We start from the raw sequence: 19,407 nt of genomic DNA on the forward strand, positions 1-19,407 counted from the left end.
TAGAATTGTCTAATTACTTACGTCTTCAAATGTAATCACTAGCATAAAAAAGCAAAATACAATTAAAAACTGCTGAATTGTTCTAAATGTGGGATAAATAAAGTTGAAATGTTTTGGTTAAGGTCTTTTGAGGAAATAACAAATGATTGATTTTTTTTCTTCTTTATAACATACGTGAAGACTTATTTCATGAGGTAGCTTCACATATTTGTCACTTAACTTGCAGATATTTTAAATAGGCTGGTTTGAAGAAATTAGGGATGGGGATTTACAGTTCCACAGTTAAACCTGACATGAATTTTTAATAATAATGACTGTCACTATAACTGCATAGTAACTGCAATATAACTGCATGTGTGCAGACAACTATCTTGAGAGTTTTGACTGTAAAATTCCAGGGGTTAAAGTTCATGTTAATGAACTTTTGCAAAATATGTGCTCTCAGCTCTTTGAAGCAGATAAAAACTTATGCCTACAAGAAATAGATCAAAGGTAATTTAGCTACCCACAATAACTTTTACCATAGCAATGATGGCTGAGAATAAAGTAGAAATTAAAACATATTTAAGTTCCTGCTAGTGCATTTAGAAGATATTCTGACATGCGAGAATTATGCCCAGGAAGAGCAATTAATTGATAAATATATTGCAATTTCAATTTTAATATGAAAAGAGACTGTGCACTGTGAGGGCATTTAAGCATAATAATGGTTTTAAATAGCTTTTTAAAAGAAATTAATAAGCCAAGAATCTTCTGTACAGCAAGAAAATACATAGCTAATAGTGCCAATTAGTTTATAACCAGTGCACACTCCAGAATGCTAGAAATTAAATGCATTTCATACAACAAAGTCAATATGAATAGACAGGCATTGCTGCAATCAGATGATCTGAAATGAGCTGTTTCTGGCAGTGGTCAGTCTGAATGCTTAGGAAGAGGCTCTCACAGTATGAGAAAGGTAGTGTAGCGGTCCCTGGCTTTGCCTGCCCTGATCCTGATAGTCCTTCGGGAATTTCCTGACCTGCAGTTTTTTCCATCTTTTTGTTTATTAGTTTTCAAGTGACATTTTTGCTTTTACAACACCCCATGAAAATTTGTTCCACAAGTTGATCGCGTATTAGATATATTTTTTGATTGGAAGGGTGTGCCTAATAATCACACTGGTTGACTCTGAGTTCTTGGATTATTAGAAGCAGCAAAATATTATTCCTTATTTGTTTACCTCCTCGCTCTAATGGCTGTCATCTGCTGTCCACTTTCTGATTTGCAATTTCTCATATTATATGGAAGTTATATTTTTACAATCCTTATCCTCCGTCTTTCTGTGATGTTTAACTTCTCTCTCTATATATAGTTTGATATGAAATAACCAGAACTCCGCGTGGAATTTATGGTGTGGGTGTGTTGTTCTCTATACTAATGATGTCTTTTGGTTTCTTTTCTATTTCTTTCCTAATAATTCTGTTCTGAGATTTGAGCAAACATTTTCACAGAATCATGTACAGTGATTCTATTTTTTCTTGAGCAGCAGCAGCTAACTTGTAGCCACTTACTGGGTATGTGAACTTGGGAAGGGAGGTTTCATATCTGAAGTAATTAGCAATTACCAAGATTCAGTTCTGTCTGCTGTTGTATTGTCTAGTGAATCACTGCTTATGAAGTCCTTCTACACCTCTTCACAACTGACTTTTTACTTACTTCGGTAATGATGTACTGTCAGCAAATTTTGTTATATCATCAGTCACACTCTTCTGCAGATAATTTCTAATGATACTGAACAGTTCAGGATCCACTAAACACAGCTACAGTGGCTACCTCCCTGAACTGTAATAACTGATCTACTGTGACTAACCTTTGTTCCTATCTTTCCACCAATTCCTTTTTTCATTACTTTCTATCTCAGATCCTCTTAGTTCCTTTAAAAAGACATTTGGGGGAATTACACCAAGAGCCCTCAGGAAATCCAAGTTAGCGTGTTTATCAGATCTTGTTGACCTTACATGTTCACTAATTCCACGTAAGAACACTCACAGAATTTTGAGACATTGCGTCCACCAGTAACAGTGTTCTGTCATCCTTCTTCTGTCTCATTTATATTTTTACTTGTTCTACCCTTTATTATGGTTCCTATCATGTTGTCTCTATGGGCTTTTGTTGTATTCACCTTTTTTTCTTCCCCTCAGGTTGCCACTGTAGGTCTTTCTAAAACCTGAGGACACATTTTCCATCTCTTTTTTCTTTACTGCTGAGGGTAATTTAAGTGATAAATTGCACGTTATTGCTAACAGTTCAGCAGCTTAATATTTGACTTGCGTTAAAGCACAGAGTGACCATTATGTTGACCCAGCTAGATGCTTTTGTTCATTTTATCAATTTATTTTAAACCCTTTTATATTTTTTGTTGCTGGTGTCCTCAGTGCTATATTTTCCTTCTACATTCAGATTCTGCCAATAGAGAAAAAATAGGTCATTCACTGAAAACTCTTTTTTTTTTTTCCTTGTGGAAAAAAAAGGCCCTGATGGAAGGGTTTTCACTGAGCTATTTTTGCTAGCTAGTTTCTTTCAGTAGTTCTATATTTTTAATAGCAGAGTTTATCTGGCTGAACTGTCAGTTCTCTACAATTATCTGTGTAAATCTGCTACAACAGAGAGAAGTGAGCCCTGGCAAGGGGGTTGTTATGACAATAGGAACATGTGATTCAGATGGTAAAAATGGAATAAAATGAAGTCTTGCAACATCTTGAAAGTTTACTCTCTTATCCTTCATTTTGATGTGGACAGTGAAATATATATTATTTACCAGTCAAAGGAATTAATTATAAATAATAGATTAAGGGAACTCTCTAGAACTGATTGTGTTTATGGTAACTGCCTTGTTTTTATATATATTCATTCCAGATAATTGTATCTAATCACTTTGTGAATCACATTCCTATGTTATTCTCTGGAAAGTTATCTCCACACTCTTTGTACTTCCTTTGTCTGAGCTTTGATGGTTATTTTTCCCTGATGTGTGTCTGAATGACACCATTTTACTTATAAAGCTCTTAACTCCTGCTGGACTTTAAATGCACAGCATTCATCCCATTGAAAGAAATACACTATTTTCAGCTTTTCATGCTCTCAGTTAGCTGGAGGTATGAAAGTTGTTATGAAGAATATTGTATTCTTCTTTACTGTGTAGAGTTCAGTGAAAGAGGCAGCTATTATTCCAGCTGCTGCTGCTGCACGTTCTTTGTATTATCTGAACTGCCTGGTCATAAGTGGGTGTTCTGTGATTGTGATAGCAATGTATGACAATGATACAAAATTAATGATTGATATAGTAGCAATTGATATCAAAACAGACTCAGAGACTAAAGAAGTGTCATGATTCATCTTAACCAGCAGTAATCATAGCAAGACTTTAGTGCTACCTATTGCTTAACCTCACCCATCTTAATAAATAAATAAATACATAAATAATCACACATTAGCTGACATCCCTCTGATTCAACAATACTATCTTCTGCTTTTCCTTTGGAAACAAATATTTTGTGAACTGAAAAAGCCTGCACCCACTCTTGTGCAGTACTGCTGGTGTCGTCCACAGCAGTTACTCAGATGCCTTGAATCTGTCAAGCTTTAAGCATGGGTCTGGGTCTCCTCCCTTGAAACCCCACCCCGGACAGCTCCTGGGCCTGTGATTTCCAAAAACACAGCTGACTGAGAAGGAAGCTGGCATGTGGCTAGCTGTGCCTTGCCTTGAGTGTCACAAAGAAAGGGAGGACTGGTGACATTGTGTTGCAGCCAGGGAACTGTGCCACCACACAGGGCACCATGTCTGAAGGAACCATGACGTAAAATGTGTTTCCTGGCTGATGCCTGCTTGCACAATCTCTTGGGTACCGTATGCCGTGGAGAATCATATACTTCTTCAAATGTTTGCAGCCAAATGACTTGATCACACACCTGCAGTCCCAGCCACTGGAGAAAAAGATAGTTGGAAGATTTGGTATGCTAACAGCAAGCAGTACACAAGAAAATCTGAAATAATAGTGTTAAGATTCTACTACTGAATAGAAACAGCTTATGCCCAATATTTTGGGTCTTCTATCGATGCTTTAAATTGTGGAACAAGATTTCCTCTGAGAGAATTCTCAGAAATATGATATTGTCAGTAATGATTTCTTTTTAAGATACTTTTGATTTTGTTGTTAGCTCGTTTGTTCAAAAGTGTATACACACGACTATATACTAGCATAAAGCTTCGTACTGGAGGGGGGAATGAGGGAAGTGTCAGGAAATATCTCATGAAAACAAGTTCAGACTGTCATTAAGGGAAACAAGGCAGTTTTTGATTTTCTGTATTTTGCTCTGAATTAGCATGGGAGTCAAAGCTCAAACTAAAATGTTTTCATTTCAGAGGAAGTGCCAGTGGGAAAAATAGGAAGGCAATGCTTCAAAGGATTCTGGATTTTATCCTTCTATCATTTCAATTTGAAGAGACAAGAGATAATAATAAAAGAAGCAAAAGCGCTGTGATTTCTGCACAATTGATAATATAAAAGCTCAAGAGTGGTACTAGTGAAATTAGAAGAATTTAAATAAATTCAGGTCACTTTCCATCACTGTGTGCTGAATTAACTGGTTATCTAGTGACCAACCTACTCTGTATTCTGTTTTCACTGGTATTTGGTCTACATAATGCTTGCAGCTTAGATGGATTTCTTCCACCTTGTGTAGCTGGTCATTTCCAGTATGCCAAACAAACACACCAAACAAATCTTTCAGAGGTGAAATTAGAGCCCTGCTCAATTCCAATGCCTCACTATACATTTGTATGCCTCAAGAGACTTCAAATTGCAACTGCTTTTTTTTTTTTTTTTAATATATATTAAGAGAATAAATGCAAGTCTTAGTAGTTGCTGGCAACAGTTAATACATGAATCAGCTGAAATTCAGTAGGAAGTAATGACATGAGAACATGAGATACGTAACATTGCTTAGAAGGTTTTCAAGAGAGGGGTCTATGTATTGCTAACATTGATAAGTGCCTTCTATTTCAAGGACTGTATTCATTTTTTCTCCTCTTTGGTAACTTTTTTTTTTTTTTCTTTTCTTTCCTGTGGTTGAAGAAAGGCCTTTTATTTTTTATTTTATTTATTTTTATTATTTCCCTTTTCTTCAAGAAACTGTAGGTCATCTTCCCCTTTCATTTGGTCTTTCATGGTGGAATGACTTTTGTTGACCTAATCTGGATAAAATCCTCCCAGGGTCATGTCAAACAGTTAGGTCAGTCCCAATTCACCCACATCCTGTTAGCATATAAGGCAAGACTGGTAGCATGTCCCTGATTTGTTTTACTTTGCTAGATATTTATGTAAATAAAGTAGTCATTGTTTCAGGTATGTACATCCTTATCTCTAGACCTGGGATAAGTGTGAGACTTATGATGTAGATCAGGTCAGACTGTAAGGGTGTATGTTACCATTCCTTGGGCAGGTAAGGGTCCATGGTAGATCTCTCATAGGTTTTCCTCCTTACCTGCTGAGTATTGTTTACCTCCTGGAGAAGAGCAGACAGATGGTGGATCTTATCAATATATACAAATATCTTAAGAGAGGGTGCCAAGAGGATGGAGACAGGCTCCTTCCAGTGGTGCCCAGCGAGAGGACAAGAGGCAACAGGTACAAAATGAAACATGGGAAATTCCATCTGAATAGAAGGAAAAACTTCTTTACAGTGAGAGTGACAGAGCTGGAACAGGTTGCCCAGAGAGGCTGTGGCATCTCCATCTCTGAAGATACCAAAACCTGCCTGGATGAGATCCTGCGCAATGTGTTCTAGGTGACTCTGCTTGATCAGAGTTGGACTAGATGATCTACAGAGGTCCTTTCCAACTTCAACCACTCTGTGACTCTGTAACTCTTTTCCTACTGATGCCTCTGGGCTGCTGATAGCATCAACAGCCACAGTCTAGCACACAGCACAAGAAAACTCCTCCCTATTTGAGTTAGCTGCTGTGGTGATAGCTAACATGGTTTGTGATGAGTACCTTGGAATCAAGCATGAATCTCATTTTAACTGTGTTTGGGTAAATAGTGCCTCTTCTTCTATCATCTCTTTTGCTCTCCCTTAAATGATTCCCAGTGACTGCTGCTCTCTTTGCAAATTCCATCCTTCAGATGGGACATAAGAGAGCAGTTTGTAGTGATGTAGGTGTTCAAGAACTTTCCTAGCTGTTTTATTTTCCCCTCTTTAAATGCCACAGTCAGGCCCAGAGAGTGAGGCTCTCCTACGCTTTCTGTGAGTGTGAGAAGCAGGTTGTATTTTATTGCTTTAAGTTAAAGTTAATCCTTTGCAGCCTGTGTTCACACTGGCAATGAAATGACAGCAGGAGTGAGGTGAGAGTAAGTGATAATGTCTTGGCATTTGGCACTTCAAATGAATGTGTGCTTGTGAAGTTCTGAGTCATTAATTCTTTTTCCAGGCAGCCGTGTGGCACAGCAATGCACTTGAGTCAAATATCCCAGAATAACAAACACTTTATTGTTTAAGGGAAGGGGAGGCTTTCATTTATTTGACATTGTCATATCAAAAAGTGTATGAAAAAAACTTGCAGTTTGGGGTTTTTCACTGTTATTTACGTCATATAGCAATCTTAAGGACAGAAAATGCCCCAAACTATATTCCTTCTAGGAAGTTTTTCTCCTGCATTGAGCTGCAGAGAAGACCATAAAGACTCTGAAAAATACCATTTTAAAGTGGAGCAAAATCAGCAAACACCTGTTTTTCTTTCCTCTGTCCCTCAGAGATTACTGCAAGCCACTTCAGATGTGATAAGACTGTAACTGTAACAGTGTGATACTATAAAGTGTTTTATTGACTTTAGAGAAAACACAAATACAGCGACCACATCACCTGAAGCCCTAAGATGGATAAGAAGAAGCAGAATCCACACTTATCACTGAAATCATACCCTTTAAGGAGTTTCAAAGCAGAAAAATGTGTTCATTCCAAAGAAAAACAGGGAAAAATACACCCTCTTTAGTCCTCCCTTGTGGATGATATCATAAAAAAAACAACTTCTTCTACTGATATTACTATAGCCTGCAATTTGAGAGGAACAAACAGTCATCCAAGCTGTACAAGAGCTAGTACAGCAAACAGAAAACTGAGCTATGTTTAAAAATAAAATAAATTGAAAACTCAAGAACCAGGGTATATTTTTCATTCTTCAGATTTCATCAGGTTTGCATTGTCCCAGAACATTGAAAATGTCTGTCTCTCTCTTATAGCAAAGTATATTAAAAATGACTAGCATTTAATCCATCAAGATCACTCTCCTTGTAATGGCATAGCAGATGGCAGGGCAGTATTACTTCTCACAAATATGATTGCTAATCAATCTATGTACATGTGTTGTTCACTTCACCCACTCAGCTAAATAAAGTTCAACAGCAGAGGGAACCATGAAATTTTAAACTTCTTCTCAGCTTTTAGCCCAGCAATAGCATAAACATTAAAAGTCAAAATGACACCCAAAGCAGCATTTTGAATTTTTTTCAAAATATTTCATATCCTGTTGAAATGAATCGGGCTCATAAAGAGGTATTTCTGTCTTTCAGCTAAGGCTTTTCTTTTCTGTTAGCTATTATAACTTGCAGCTCCTGCAGTAGACTGTCCTTTTTCACCTACTAGTAATTAAAACTGTAGTTCTGGTAATTTTGTTTCTTGAATATGCCTTTCTACTTATCAGCACTGTCACTGCTGGGAAAGTATTCCTGGAACCTTGGTTCAGAGACAATTGATTATCTCCAAAACAAACAGTCAATAACAGAGAAAGCTGAAGTCCACTCTGTTCTACCAGTTACACATATGTAGGCTTTTCCTCCCTCAAATTTTTGTTTGGTGTCTCTGGTTGCAGTTTTTATTCATTGTTTAGCAGCTGATTGTGGTTTGAATTATGCCTTCTCAGTGAGGCTATCTGGGTGTGAGAATGTAGTTTTATATGCAGTGCATATTCTTAGACACAGTGACTAAATATTTGGTAACAATATTGGTGTACATATCACATTTCTGTCCGTGTACACTTGCCATCTAAAAAACAGCACCTTCTTTCATTTAGTTTATGTTCCTCCAATTTTTGGAATTTTAATTCTGAATATATATGAATGAACATTACTCCTACCTCAGAACTTTTATTTTTAAAAGTATTTTTCAGGCTTTTTTTTTATTTATTTAATTAATAATGCACTTCATAGGAGTTTTTAGTGTTCCTAATCTCCCTCTGCCATTCTTCCAGATGAAAGGTGCTTCTTTAAGTCAAAATCCCCTAACACCATATGCAGGAAGAGCTGGGGAATACTGAAGCTGTCTGAACTGAACTAGGCATTTAGGCATGTGGGACTAGTCCCCTGCTGGCTACATTTTCTTTTCAAGCTCATGGTTTTCTTTCCTAAATCCTTCTACTTTTTTTTTTTTTTTTTTCGGTCTGATTTTAGCAAACTGAGATGTATATCTAAGTGTTACCTTTGTTGTGTCTGTAATACACAGAAAACTTCTTGCTTGGAGATTAGAAACCTGCAGAGAGCTGAGGTTTCCATATGGAAATTGTACTGCTGCTATGCAGAGAACAGCAAGTCCTCTGCCAGTCTGATGGGAGACAGGGCCACAGCTTTGTAGACGTTATTCACCAGTTACATTTTTGTGGACATTTTTCACCTGTTTGAGCCATATTTGGTTTATAGGTTATTCAATCTCTGTGCAAAACCTTATTGAAGATGCTTTGGCTTTGCAGTTGCCCCATTGTCAGATGGTACCAATTGAAAGGATTTTATACTATCAAGTGAATGGTTCTGTTAACATCTTTATTCTTATATCATGTTTTTTTTTGTTCCTTTAATAACATAAATGCTGCTCACATCCTCAGGTGTGAGCTACAGTGGATCTTAGGATGCTATTTAAAAGGTATATTTATTCATTTCTATTTATGCAGTGCTAGAATAAGTTGCTGGATTGATAGTCATAAAAAATGAAAATTGTCTATTACCCGAAAGAAAAAAGAAGAAATATGACAAGTTTATTCATCCGTGTTAGCTCTGTAGAGGGACAGAGAAATACCTTAACACTGAGTTTGTGTAGATTCATCCTCACTGAATGAGATCCTTGAGGTGAGAGTAAAACAGCTTTAGTATCAATACATAGCAGAAGAGACATGAGCTGCTATGAGGAATAATTCAGATCTTAGGTGACCTTAATTGGTTGAATTGCCTGGAGAAGGCCAGCTTGCTTTTTCTGTCTTCTGCCATTTCTGTTTCTCCGTAGAGAACCAGTAGTGGCTATGCACTTGGGTACAGGATAAGGTACTCAGCAGTAAGTGAGAGAAATATGAACTCTCACTCCTACTGTAACCAACCTTCCCAGGATTATAGGCTGCTCTGTCAGGAGCTTTCAAATAATCTTTTCTCCAACTTTCTCCATCCCTATTTTCTGCTCTTTATTCCATTTCTGCTTGACCCACTTAGAGTCACAGAGCTGTAATGTGATTTAGGTTGAGAAATATCTCAGGAAGACAAGCAGGTTGCCCAGGACTTTAGCTTCTTGGGTCTTGAAACTCTCCAAGGATGCAGACTGTGCAGCCTCTCTGGACAGCCTCTTCTGCTGCTTCTCTGTTCTCAGGGTGAAAATGTTCTCCATGTCAAGTCAGAACCACCCCTGATTGAGTTTATCACCATTGCCTCTTTCATATTTTTTTCAATTGCCATGCACCTGTATAAAGATCATGGCTCTGTCATTGGAAATCTCTTCTTAGTTATTGGAAGGCTGTTGGTAGGTACCCCCGAAAAAGTTCTATTTTTCAGTCTGAGCAAGCCCAGCTCCCCCAGACTCTCTTCACAGGGCAGTGCTCCATCCCCAGCCATCTCGGTGACCCTCCATTGGATTCAGTCAAGTTTCTTGATGTCTTTCTTGGGGTGGATGTGGTATTCCCACCTGGGCATGGCAACCCAGATGTTGTCTAAAGGTTCATGGGTAAAGGGGAATAATGTGAACTTCTTGTGCTCTTGAAAAATATTACAATTCAGAAACCAGGAAAAGCATAAATGCTTTTGCAAAAAATAAAGTTTTTAAGTTGGCTATAAGTTGCAGTGTGAAGAACAAAGAAAAGCTTAATAAAATTAAAAAAGTAGACAAAGTAAACCAAAATGAAAAGAACCTCAGCGACTCACTACAGAATGTGTTGACTTAAATGTCTTATCCAAGGGATAATAGATTTTAGTGGCTTGCAGTAGATGGCTAACAATATATGGCTTAGGCTAAATAGGTTAAAGTTCAGGTATGAATTTACACACATCCCAGGTGCTGGGAGAGAGTCAACTGACTTCCTTCAGTTAGGGAGCTTTCTTGCAGACTTGCAGTTTGGAAAAGGTGTGTTAACAGGATTGTGGCATTTTATAGCAGGTCAGAGAGTTCACTTCCAGAGAGAGGGTATTGCATTTTCTTAGATAATGGCTCTGACAGAGGGATGGGAATAAGAGACCACAGACTTTGGCAAACACAGAGATCACAAGGATTATTGGATATTGAATAAACCCTGCTAGCGTTTTGCGCTCACAATGAACTACTATCCAGACCCCCCTCTCTTGCTCCTTTCATATGCTTGCTGACTTTGGTGTAGCTTGAAAATGCCCCACTCTGCCACTCTGCCTCCTGGATTTCCTGTACCACTGAACGTCCCTAGATGAGCAAATGGGTGAAAGAAGGAATTTTCTAGAATACTGATGAAATTCAGATTTAAAAAAAAAAAAAAAAAAAAAGCACGTCTGTGTTTCATCCTCATTTCCAAAGTGATAACGGGTGAAGTAGAAATGAATCCCTGGTTCTGTCATCCTCAAAAGGAACACAGGTATGAGGACTCACATTTCTTTCTGCATGACAGTGCTGTGGCTGAAATCTCTTTAGATACCACTGTGATGTTTTAAAGAGCTGTATTAGTAGGTTATGCTAGGAAATATTTAATGTAACAGCAGAAATTGCTGTGAACAGCTATTTTATGGATATGTAGTGGAGTTGTAACAATGTTGGTAAATAAACATGGTGAAGAATTGGTAGGACTGCAGCAAGAGCATGGCTAACTAATATCATTCTCTTCCTATAAAATGCTGATGTTGTAAGCCAAATAATGACAATATTGAGTAAGAGACTTCAGGGACTGAAAATGAAAGAATGTGTATAATCCTGGCTGTTACATACTTTGGTTTTGTTCACTAAAGTGAATTGAATTAATGTCATGAAGCTGCAACACAGGAGGTTGGGGTTGGATATCAGGAAAAGGTTCTTTCAGTGAGAGGGTGGTTGGGCACTGGAACAGGCTCACCAGGGCAGTGGTCACAGCACCAAGCCTGCTGGAGTTCAAGAAATGTTTGGACAACTTTCTCAGGCATCTGGTCTGATTTTTTGGTGGTCCTGTGTGGACCCAGAAGTTGGACTCAGTGGTCCTTTTGGTTCTCTTCCAACTCAGTAAATTCGATGTATTCAACTATGGTGTCCAGTTCTTGGCTCCTCAGTGCAAGATAAGAAAGGGCACGTTAGGGAGAGTCCAAAGAGCGGCTACAAAGATGATGAAGAGACTGAAGCATCTCTCCTGTGAGGTAAAGCTGAGAGAGATGTGACTGTTCAGCTTGAGGAAGATAAGGCTCAGGGGCTTATCTCATCAATGGATATTAATACCTGAAGGGAGGGTGTAAAGAAAATGGAGCCAGGCTTTTTCCAGTGTTGCTCAGTGCCTGCCAGGACAAGAGGCAATGGGCGAAAACTGGAACACAGGAGTTTCCATCTAAACATCCAGAAGCACTTTGTTACTGTGTGGATGATTGAGCACTGGCACAGATTGCCTGAGAGGTTATGGAGTCTCCCTCTTTGGAGGTCTGCAGAACCTGGGTACATGGTCCTGGGCAGCTTGCTCTATGTGGCTCTGCTTGAGCAAGGGACCAGATGACTTCCGGAGGTCCCTTTCAACCTCAACCATTCTGTGATCCTTCATTTTTCCAGTAATGAGAAACTTTTAAGGAAATCTGTCCTTAACTATAGTTCTGGTAAAGCTAGTGAACCTATTATACAGTTGGAACATATTATTATGCATTTAGAATCAACTATCTTAATGTCATGTAATCTGAAACTGTTCTGAAGAGGAAAAGCAGGTTATACCATCAGGATAAAAAATTGTATCTGTTTTCACCTTCAAAACAACTGTGTGAACGTCACAGAAGCCACCTGCTAATGCTGATGTGAGTAGTGGAACTGCAGCTACAAATGGGACATATAATATCTGTTCATTAAGGACAGTAAACATTTTCATTGTATCATTATATTACACACAAGAAGACAGTGCTTTCATGATGCCAGGTTCTAGAATGAGAGTCAAGTGGCTATCTGCAGGAGGTAGGGTGAATCTGAACAAGAAAACTTAATTGCTTAAAAGAAATTGTTTAAGTTTTTAAATTTCTCTTTCTTTTCTTTTATTCTTCAAACAGTGGAAGCTCTACATTTGGGAACACTGATGGCAGCACATGGCTATTTTTTTCCAATCTCAGACCATGTTCTAACACTAAAGGATGATGGCACCTTTTATCGATTCCAGGTAAGTGTTTTCAATATGTTCTTGACTTGTACAAATGGAGGCTCATTTTAAACAAAGGTTTATAGCAAATTGTAACCATACTTCTGTAACCTAGTAAATGGTGGTAATTCCTCTTAAAGTGAAAAATGTAGAAGGGTTTTATTTAGTAAATGAAGACAATAACTTCTCTTAAGATGATAGTGGCCATTTTGATCCCTAGAAAAATGTGCTTGGTAAGCATGATAAGGCTTAATGTGAAAGTATCTCTCACGAAATAAATTCATCTAATATTTTGCAAGTATAGTAAATGAAATCAAATGATCTTATTGACTCTGATTCCTAACATAGCCTTAATTTGTAAACGGGGAGGTATTTTTCTTATTAAGCATATAGTAGAAATATGTTAAAATAAAGGGTAATACATACATTCTTTCTTATGTGAGGATTTCCTTATAATAACAAAGTAGTGTTGAAGTACTTTGTGTTCTTTGAACAAGTGCAAACACATTTCTACATTGATGTGTCTGTTCCATTGAATATCACAAGCACATGCAGAGCCTTCAGAACAAGCTGGAAGGAACATTCATTGTATATGTATTTATATGTTCACATCTACCTATACGTATATTATTCACATACCTTTGTAGTTGTATTTTATTGTTAGATTTCAAACTAAGGTCTTGGGAACTGAAGTGTTGATTTTCTAATAGTGAATAGCAAGCTGGAAATTCACAGACCAACACCACTTATGACTCAAAAAAAATTTCTGCACACTATCTGATTATATATCCTAGAGCAGAAATCATTTTGTTTTTTGTACCATGTGCCACCTTCAGTAGGGGTGGTTGTACTCTGTATTGCTCTTAAGTGGTGGTCATGGCAGATATCACCAACAGCTGCTCCAAGGTATTTGCTGCTTTGAAATGATCTGATGGTCTTCACTATGAAATTGATTATACGAATACCACAGTTCAGGAAGCCTGCTCTGATCTGATCAGACAAAATCTCTTGTTTTATAGATATTTAAGTCTATTATTTGTCTTAAAATAAAACAAACAGTTAAATAAGGAGTCATTAAAGAATAAAATAAAACTGAGATTATGATCTTTCAAATGCAGAACAAAACTGAGATACATTGAAGATCAAACATAGTCTAAAATGTTGTATTAGATGAATTGCTGTACAATACTTTCATCAGTATTTTTGCTTGAGCTCTATTCTATAGATCCACATAAAGGAAGAGAAAGCATCATAGCTTTTGATCTAAAAAAAAAATAATCTTAGCAATTATAACTAATATCTACAGAACACTCTGGTAAGAATGAGAATGTTTATTGCATACATGCCTATAATATCACTATATCTTCATGTGTAGATCCTGTGTTTCATACAGCGCTAAAAACCCTGCTCTTCAGCAGGACTGTTATAGCAGGACAGTTACATCTGTGTATGGGTAATACAAAAAGAAGTCACTCCAGACCTCCTTCCCCAGATCCACCTCCTTCCCCAGCCACCTTTGATCCTGGAGAGTGGATCTGAAAGAAAAATTTTCCCTCCCATGGTGTTTCATCCTCCTTAGTGTTCAGTATAAATAAGAAAGGATGGCACATGGGTGAAGGGGCTCACTGCTGAGGACTTCCTTTTGTAGAGAATAGAACATACTTTTAGGGGTGCTGGTCATTGACTTCTGCACTGCTACTGGCCTGCTGCATCTCAAACATGGGAAACCAGCACCCCTGCTAGCATGATTATTCTTCTGAAGGAAAGTATAGATGAGAATTAACTGCACAGTAAACAACTGAGAGTACTGCAGCTACCCTATCGCAGGCTTTCCTCAGAGAGGTCTATAGCCTACGTTTGGACAAGAAGATTTACTTAGGGTTAGACTGTGAAATGATGTCATTTGATTTATGTAAGTTAAGGATTTAGCACCTATTTAACATATGCATACAAAATAAGATATTTTCATCGAGTGTTGCTTGTTTTATACCTGCAGTACTTTGACAGTTGGCTGCTCTGTGGCATTGCATAGCTGTTGCATTGCTATTACTATGCTAACAATGTTAAAACAATGTAATTTTAGCTGTTGATGTATGCCATAAGAAAACAATTTATAGTGGTGTCATACTGTTAACTGGAGTTGTACCAGCCAGATTTGTCATTAAAATTCCATATTCTGTACCAAAATAAGGCTAATATAAAATCTGTTACTGACGCTGTTAAGTTGGAAGGTGAAGATAACATACCCAATAGGGAAGAAAGGTTTAACTGTAAATGTGTGAATGTTGCTCTAGAATAGTTGTTCAAAGGCTTCAGAAACAGGACCCCCTGAGTAATCGACAGGATTCACAAATATCTAGATATTTTAATAGAAAGAGAAAACAGTGCAGCTGCCAGAACTGAAAACTTCAGAGGCCATCCCTGCAGAGAAATCTTTACCTACAATACAAAGACCTGACCTACAAAAAACAGGCTAGCTACAATAATGTTCTCCATTTTTTCATGTTCCAAAGGATGACGCATTCCCTCCTGACAGTAAAATTACTTCCAGTTTGTTTTAAACAAGCTGCTGTTGTATAGAAATAGCTAAAAGCAGTGGAGATTGTGCTTCCTTTGCACAAATGCCCTTTTACAGGCAAAATTATGCTTTTTCAGTTATTACTGTTGCCATCAGGAGGGATGTAAAATTGTAGTTGTAACTGCTTTTTTAAATAATGTGGCTTTAAAAATAACTAACTAAATAAATAAATAAATAAACCCTTGATCATTCTTTGACTTATTTGGGTATAAATAGGTCAGTTTCTGCAATAACAATTTAATTCAAAAGGAGGTGGATCTAAATATTACATTCCTTACTCAGATAGGTGATTTCTTGCTAGCCTTAACAAAGCAAAGCAGAAACTTAGGGTTAGTGGTTAATGATATTTTCTGATCCATCCTAAACAGCCACATTGCCTTTGCCTGGTAATTTAAGCCCTGGGCTAAAGAAGGAGATGAATACCTACTACCTACCCTCCTCTACCCATAGGCACATACGTATGAGGGACCCAAATAAGAAAAGCAAGATGCACCTTAGAAAGATCTTCCTGGAGCCAGGCATTACTCACTGAGTGGCTTACATTTATATCCATATAGGTGATAGTATGGCTGACCTGGTGAGGAATGCTTGCCTGATTTACCCTTTCATCTGCTAAACTTCTGTAGTAGCCTCCCAGGAAAAGAATAGTGATTTCTTCTACAAATTGCACATTCATCCTAGGCTTCTCAACATTCTTTGTGGAAAATAGTGTTTTCTAACAACTTCTGTCTTTAAACAAAGGATACTTGAGATACTTAAACCTAGGATACTTGAGACTTGTGATAATCACATTCCCTTTTTTTCTTTTTTTTTTTTTTATGAGATCAGCTTGCCATTTAATGTAAGCTAATTTACAGAGGTGAAGTTTAGGTTCTGTTGTTTTATGACTTTTAAGTTGAAAGGCACACATAGCTGAGAAAAAGTATGGAAATGGGAACAAAATTTCTTGTGAAAACAAGTCTGGTGAAGTTAGCAGCAAAACTCATGGGTTTGGCAAGGTGATTTCATCTGTGGTATCTTCTGTTCTTCCATTGGGAACGCTTTCTGGATGAATGCATTTAACCTTTCTGGTCTTGTTTTTGCTATACCTGAAGTGGAAATAAAAATATGTAGCAATCACTATAGGGATCTTTTAACATCTTTGCTGAAAAATAATGTAGAGCAAGAATTCTGGTGGATCCTTCTGTGTTAGGGGGAATTACATTACTTCCAACATCACTTTGAGTCTCCCTGCTCAGCTAACCACTCCTTGGCTCAGTCTTGAGTCTCTGTGACCATTTTGAACCCTTAGGGTGTGTTTGAATATCACAGCTCTCCAGCTACCATCCACAGCTTTGCTGGATCATCTACTGTGTCTTGAGGGAAAGATTTTATTGGAAGATAGGTTTTTGCAATAAAAAAGAAGCAGGTTATCTTACCCAGAATTTGGCAGATTTTATTTGGAAATTGCAGGAACAAGGACTAATTAATTGTCTCTTCAGCTCACACACTGTATATGCAAGTGCAGTTTAGGTTCCAAAGAGGGAAAACATTTCAAAACCGTGTGTTTTCCTGACTGTTTTATCAGTGCCCTTTTTTCTCTTTAAATTTTCTGTTCAGACACACTTTCACCTTACTGCCTTCCACACTCATCCCCTTTCCAAGATAGAAGAAAACAGAGCCAAAATCTTCATTGTTTCCAACTTTCTCAACCTCTTTTTTAATAATTTCAGGGTAACACTGGAGCACTCCTTTCTGTATGGGCTTGATATTGCTAGACCAGTGTTCTTAACCTTTTCCTTTACCAGAAGATTTTTGCATCAACTGCAGTGAATGTAAAGCTGAATGTCTGTGAATTCTGCCATCCATCATACAAGACATTTAAGGTCGTGTATAACTTATTTTTAGGAAATACTTGATTTCTGCAGTTTGTAAAGACTCCCTGGTGCCTGTGAGAACTGCAGTAATGTGCAAAGAAAGGTTTATGTGTGATTTGAATATCCCTCCCCCATCCCAGTAATTTGATTTTAAAAGATTTCATGGAGTGGAGCAGCTTCAGAAACAATTCTTTTCTTATTAATATCAACCAAGGGTAGCTGAAAGATGCTTAGTGATTTCCCTCTTCAGTAATGCAGTTTAATGCATAGAAATTAATCATGTTTTATAAAAGCTGATAGGCTGATTTTTACAAGTGGCTGTTTCATAAGCTCAGATATTATTATTGATTAATTTAATGGTAGAGCCAAAACAGATCTATTTGTTTTATCACAGGATCACTCACCATGCATAGCAGCCACTGCTCACAATTTGTTTAGTGTGGAGTAGGGGCTATATTGCAGGATTTTGTTTCATGTGACTTTATTAAAAGAAGGTTTATGGATTTCTGCGGTTAGCATCGGTTAACAATATAAGTCTATAATTCAAGAGAAACAGTGTGCATTTGTGAGTTCAAAACTAGTGCTGTCAATGGTCATAATGAACCTTGTGACAGCTTGTTCTGTTCCGAGTACTTAAGTGGTTCCACGATAGCACATGCCATGCTAGGTAAGCCTTATTTCTCTAGCTGCTGACTTGTACTGGCTGCTTATTCAAATTGCAGATGCAGTTAAACAAAGTGCCTTATTAGTGTGTACTGATAAAATCTGGCAGCATTATTTCTGCCTGGGCTGATAAACAGTACTTGACTTTCCCCAAACCTTTCTACCACCCACCTTCCTTCCGGCTATAAGTGGGATGTCATGGCAAAATGACAAATGTTCTCTCTTAAATACTTGTTCTTGACGAACTGCTTCACATTCTTCTGAGGAAAAGTAAAATTCAGGTTTTCTACATTTCACAAAAGTTCATATTTTCTAATCTTGTCTTAGAAAATGGTTGTGTTGAGTTACAACATTTTATACCATGCCTGAAACTCTCCTATGGACAATCATTACCTTTGTAGGGTTTCTAGATCATGAAATAAGGCACATAGTTGTATAATGTTTGTATTATAGGAATATATGATACTGTAAGTGATGTTATAATAATTCTACAGTGTACTCTGGATATATAAGTTGTAAGTAGTTAAACCAAGCTTCGGTAGCATTGTCCAGGTATAGAGTTTATTTACATGGGCAGAGCCTCCTTGTATTGCTGTGAGAGTGTTTTAATCAGACAAGAGGATCCAGCTTTCTCACTTGCACACTCTTCCTATACTCATTCCTAAACTCATTCCTTGAGACCTGGGGTCTTATTATTGGTCTTTTCTTACTTCTTAATCTTTCCTTGTTGAACAAGATAAATCCTTTGTTCCACAGTCTTCATGGATAACCTCTCCAGCAAATTCTTCTGAGCGATTATTAAATATCTTGACTGTGAAATTGTGTGGAGACTTTTGGAACAGAAGAGAAAAGATGTGAACTCAGCACTCACATTATAGAACTGGGAGAGGCAGCCACGTATTTTGTGGCACATGAGTCTTGTAAAATATGTAAGGGTCAAAGAAATACTCCAGACTTCATCAGTTGGAAAACTGGGGTTTTGGAGTAAAAGATTCTATGGATTTCTCTGTCACCTTGTGTAAGGTCGCTGTTAGCTTGCCTGATGGGAGTGCTTGGCACTGCAAATCTCTGTGCAGGCAGGCAGCAGCCTGTGCAGGTAGGCAGGAGCCTGTGCAGCACCAGGGCTGAGGGGTACTGCAGCTGGGGAGCAGGAGGCTGCTCTCAGGATGGACTCCTGGAGAGCGAAGGCAGCAAGAAGCCGCTTGGTACATGACGGAACCTAGCCAGCTCCTGGGAACATGTTTCCCCAAAAACAGAATGTATCCTTCTAATAACTGAATTGTACTGTTGTGTGAGTCTTGTGATGAGGTTTCTCCCCTGGTCTTTTCTCAGCCGGGAGATTTACTTCTATTACTATAATTTATCAAGTATTCCACTTTAACCAGTGTGTGTGACACATGGTAAGGTAGATTAAAATCGGAACTTTATGACTGTTTATACCAAACAGTTAAGCAAGAAAATGTAGAATACACCCTTGGGAAAACATCAGTCATTTCAACTACACACAGGTTTGTCACTGATGGATTTTTGCGTAGAATCACCCACCAATGCCATTTCCTGCTTTGAAAGTGAATAATGCTTGCCTTCTCTCTGAATACAACTTTATCAGCAGCTGTAGATGCTTTGGAACACCTGTCTAATTTTGATACCATAGTTCTTTATTTACTAGTAAGAAAGCAATATGGTACTTTGCTTTGGTCAAAATACAT

The 19,407-nt window shown here is 37.8% G+C and overlaps 1 protein-coding gene across 15 annotated transcripts in view; it reads left to right on the forward strand.

Moving 5' to 3' along the window:
* The window catches only part of RGS7 (regulator of G protein signaling 7), a 279,466-nt gene that overhangs the window by 179,358 nt on the left and 80,701 nt on the right, over positions 1-19,407 (forward strand). For all 15 annotated transcript variants that reach the window (XR_013948508.1, XR_013948509.1, XM_080585130.1 and 12 more), the window contains one exon: positions 12,516-12,622. Coding sequence is in view for 13 of the 15 variants with exons in the window: in XM_080585130.1 (XP_080441256.1) it covers positions 12,516-12,622 (107 nt within the window). In the remaining 2 variants the exon portion in view is untranslated. The remainder of the gene's footprint in view (positions 1-12,515; positions 12,623-19,407) is intronic.

The sequence above is a fragment of the Anser brachyrhynchus genome (genome assembly GCF_964034855.1).
Source record: "Anser brachyrhynchus genome assembly, chromosome: 3".
Taxonomy (NCBI): Eukaryota; Metazoa; Chordata; class Aves; order Anseriformes; family Anatidae; genus Anser; species Anser brachyrhynchus.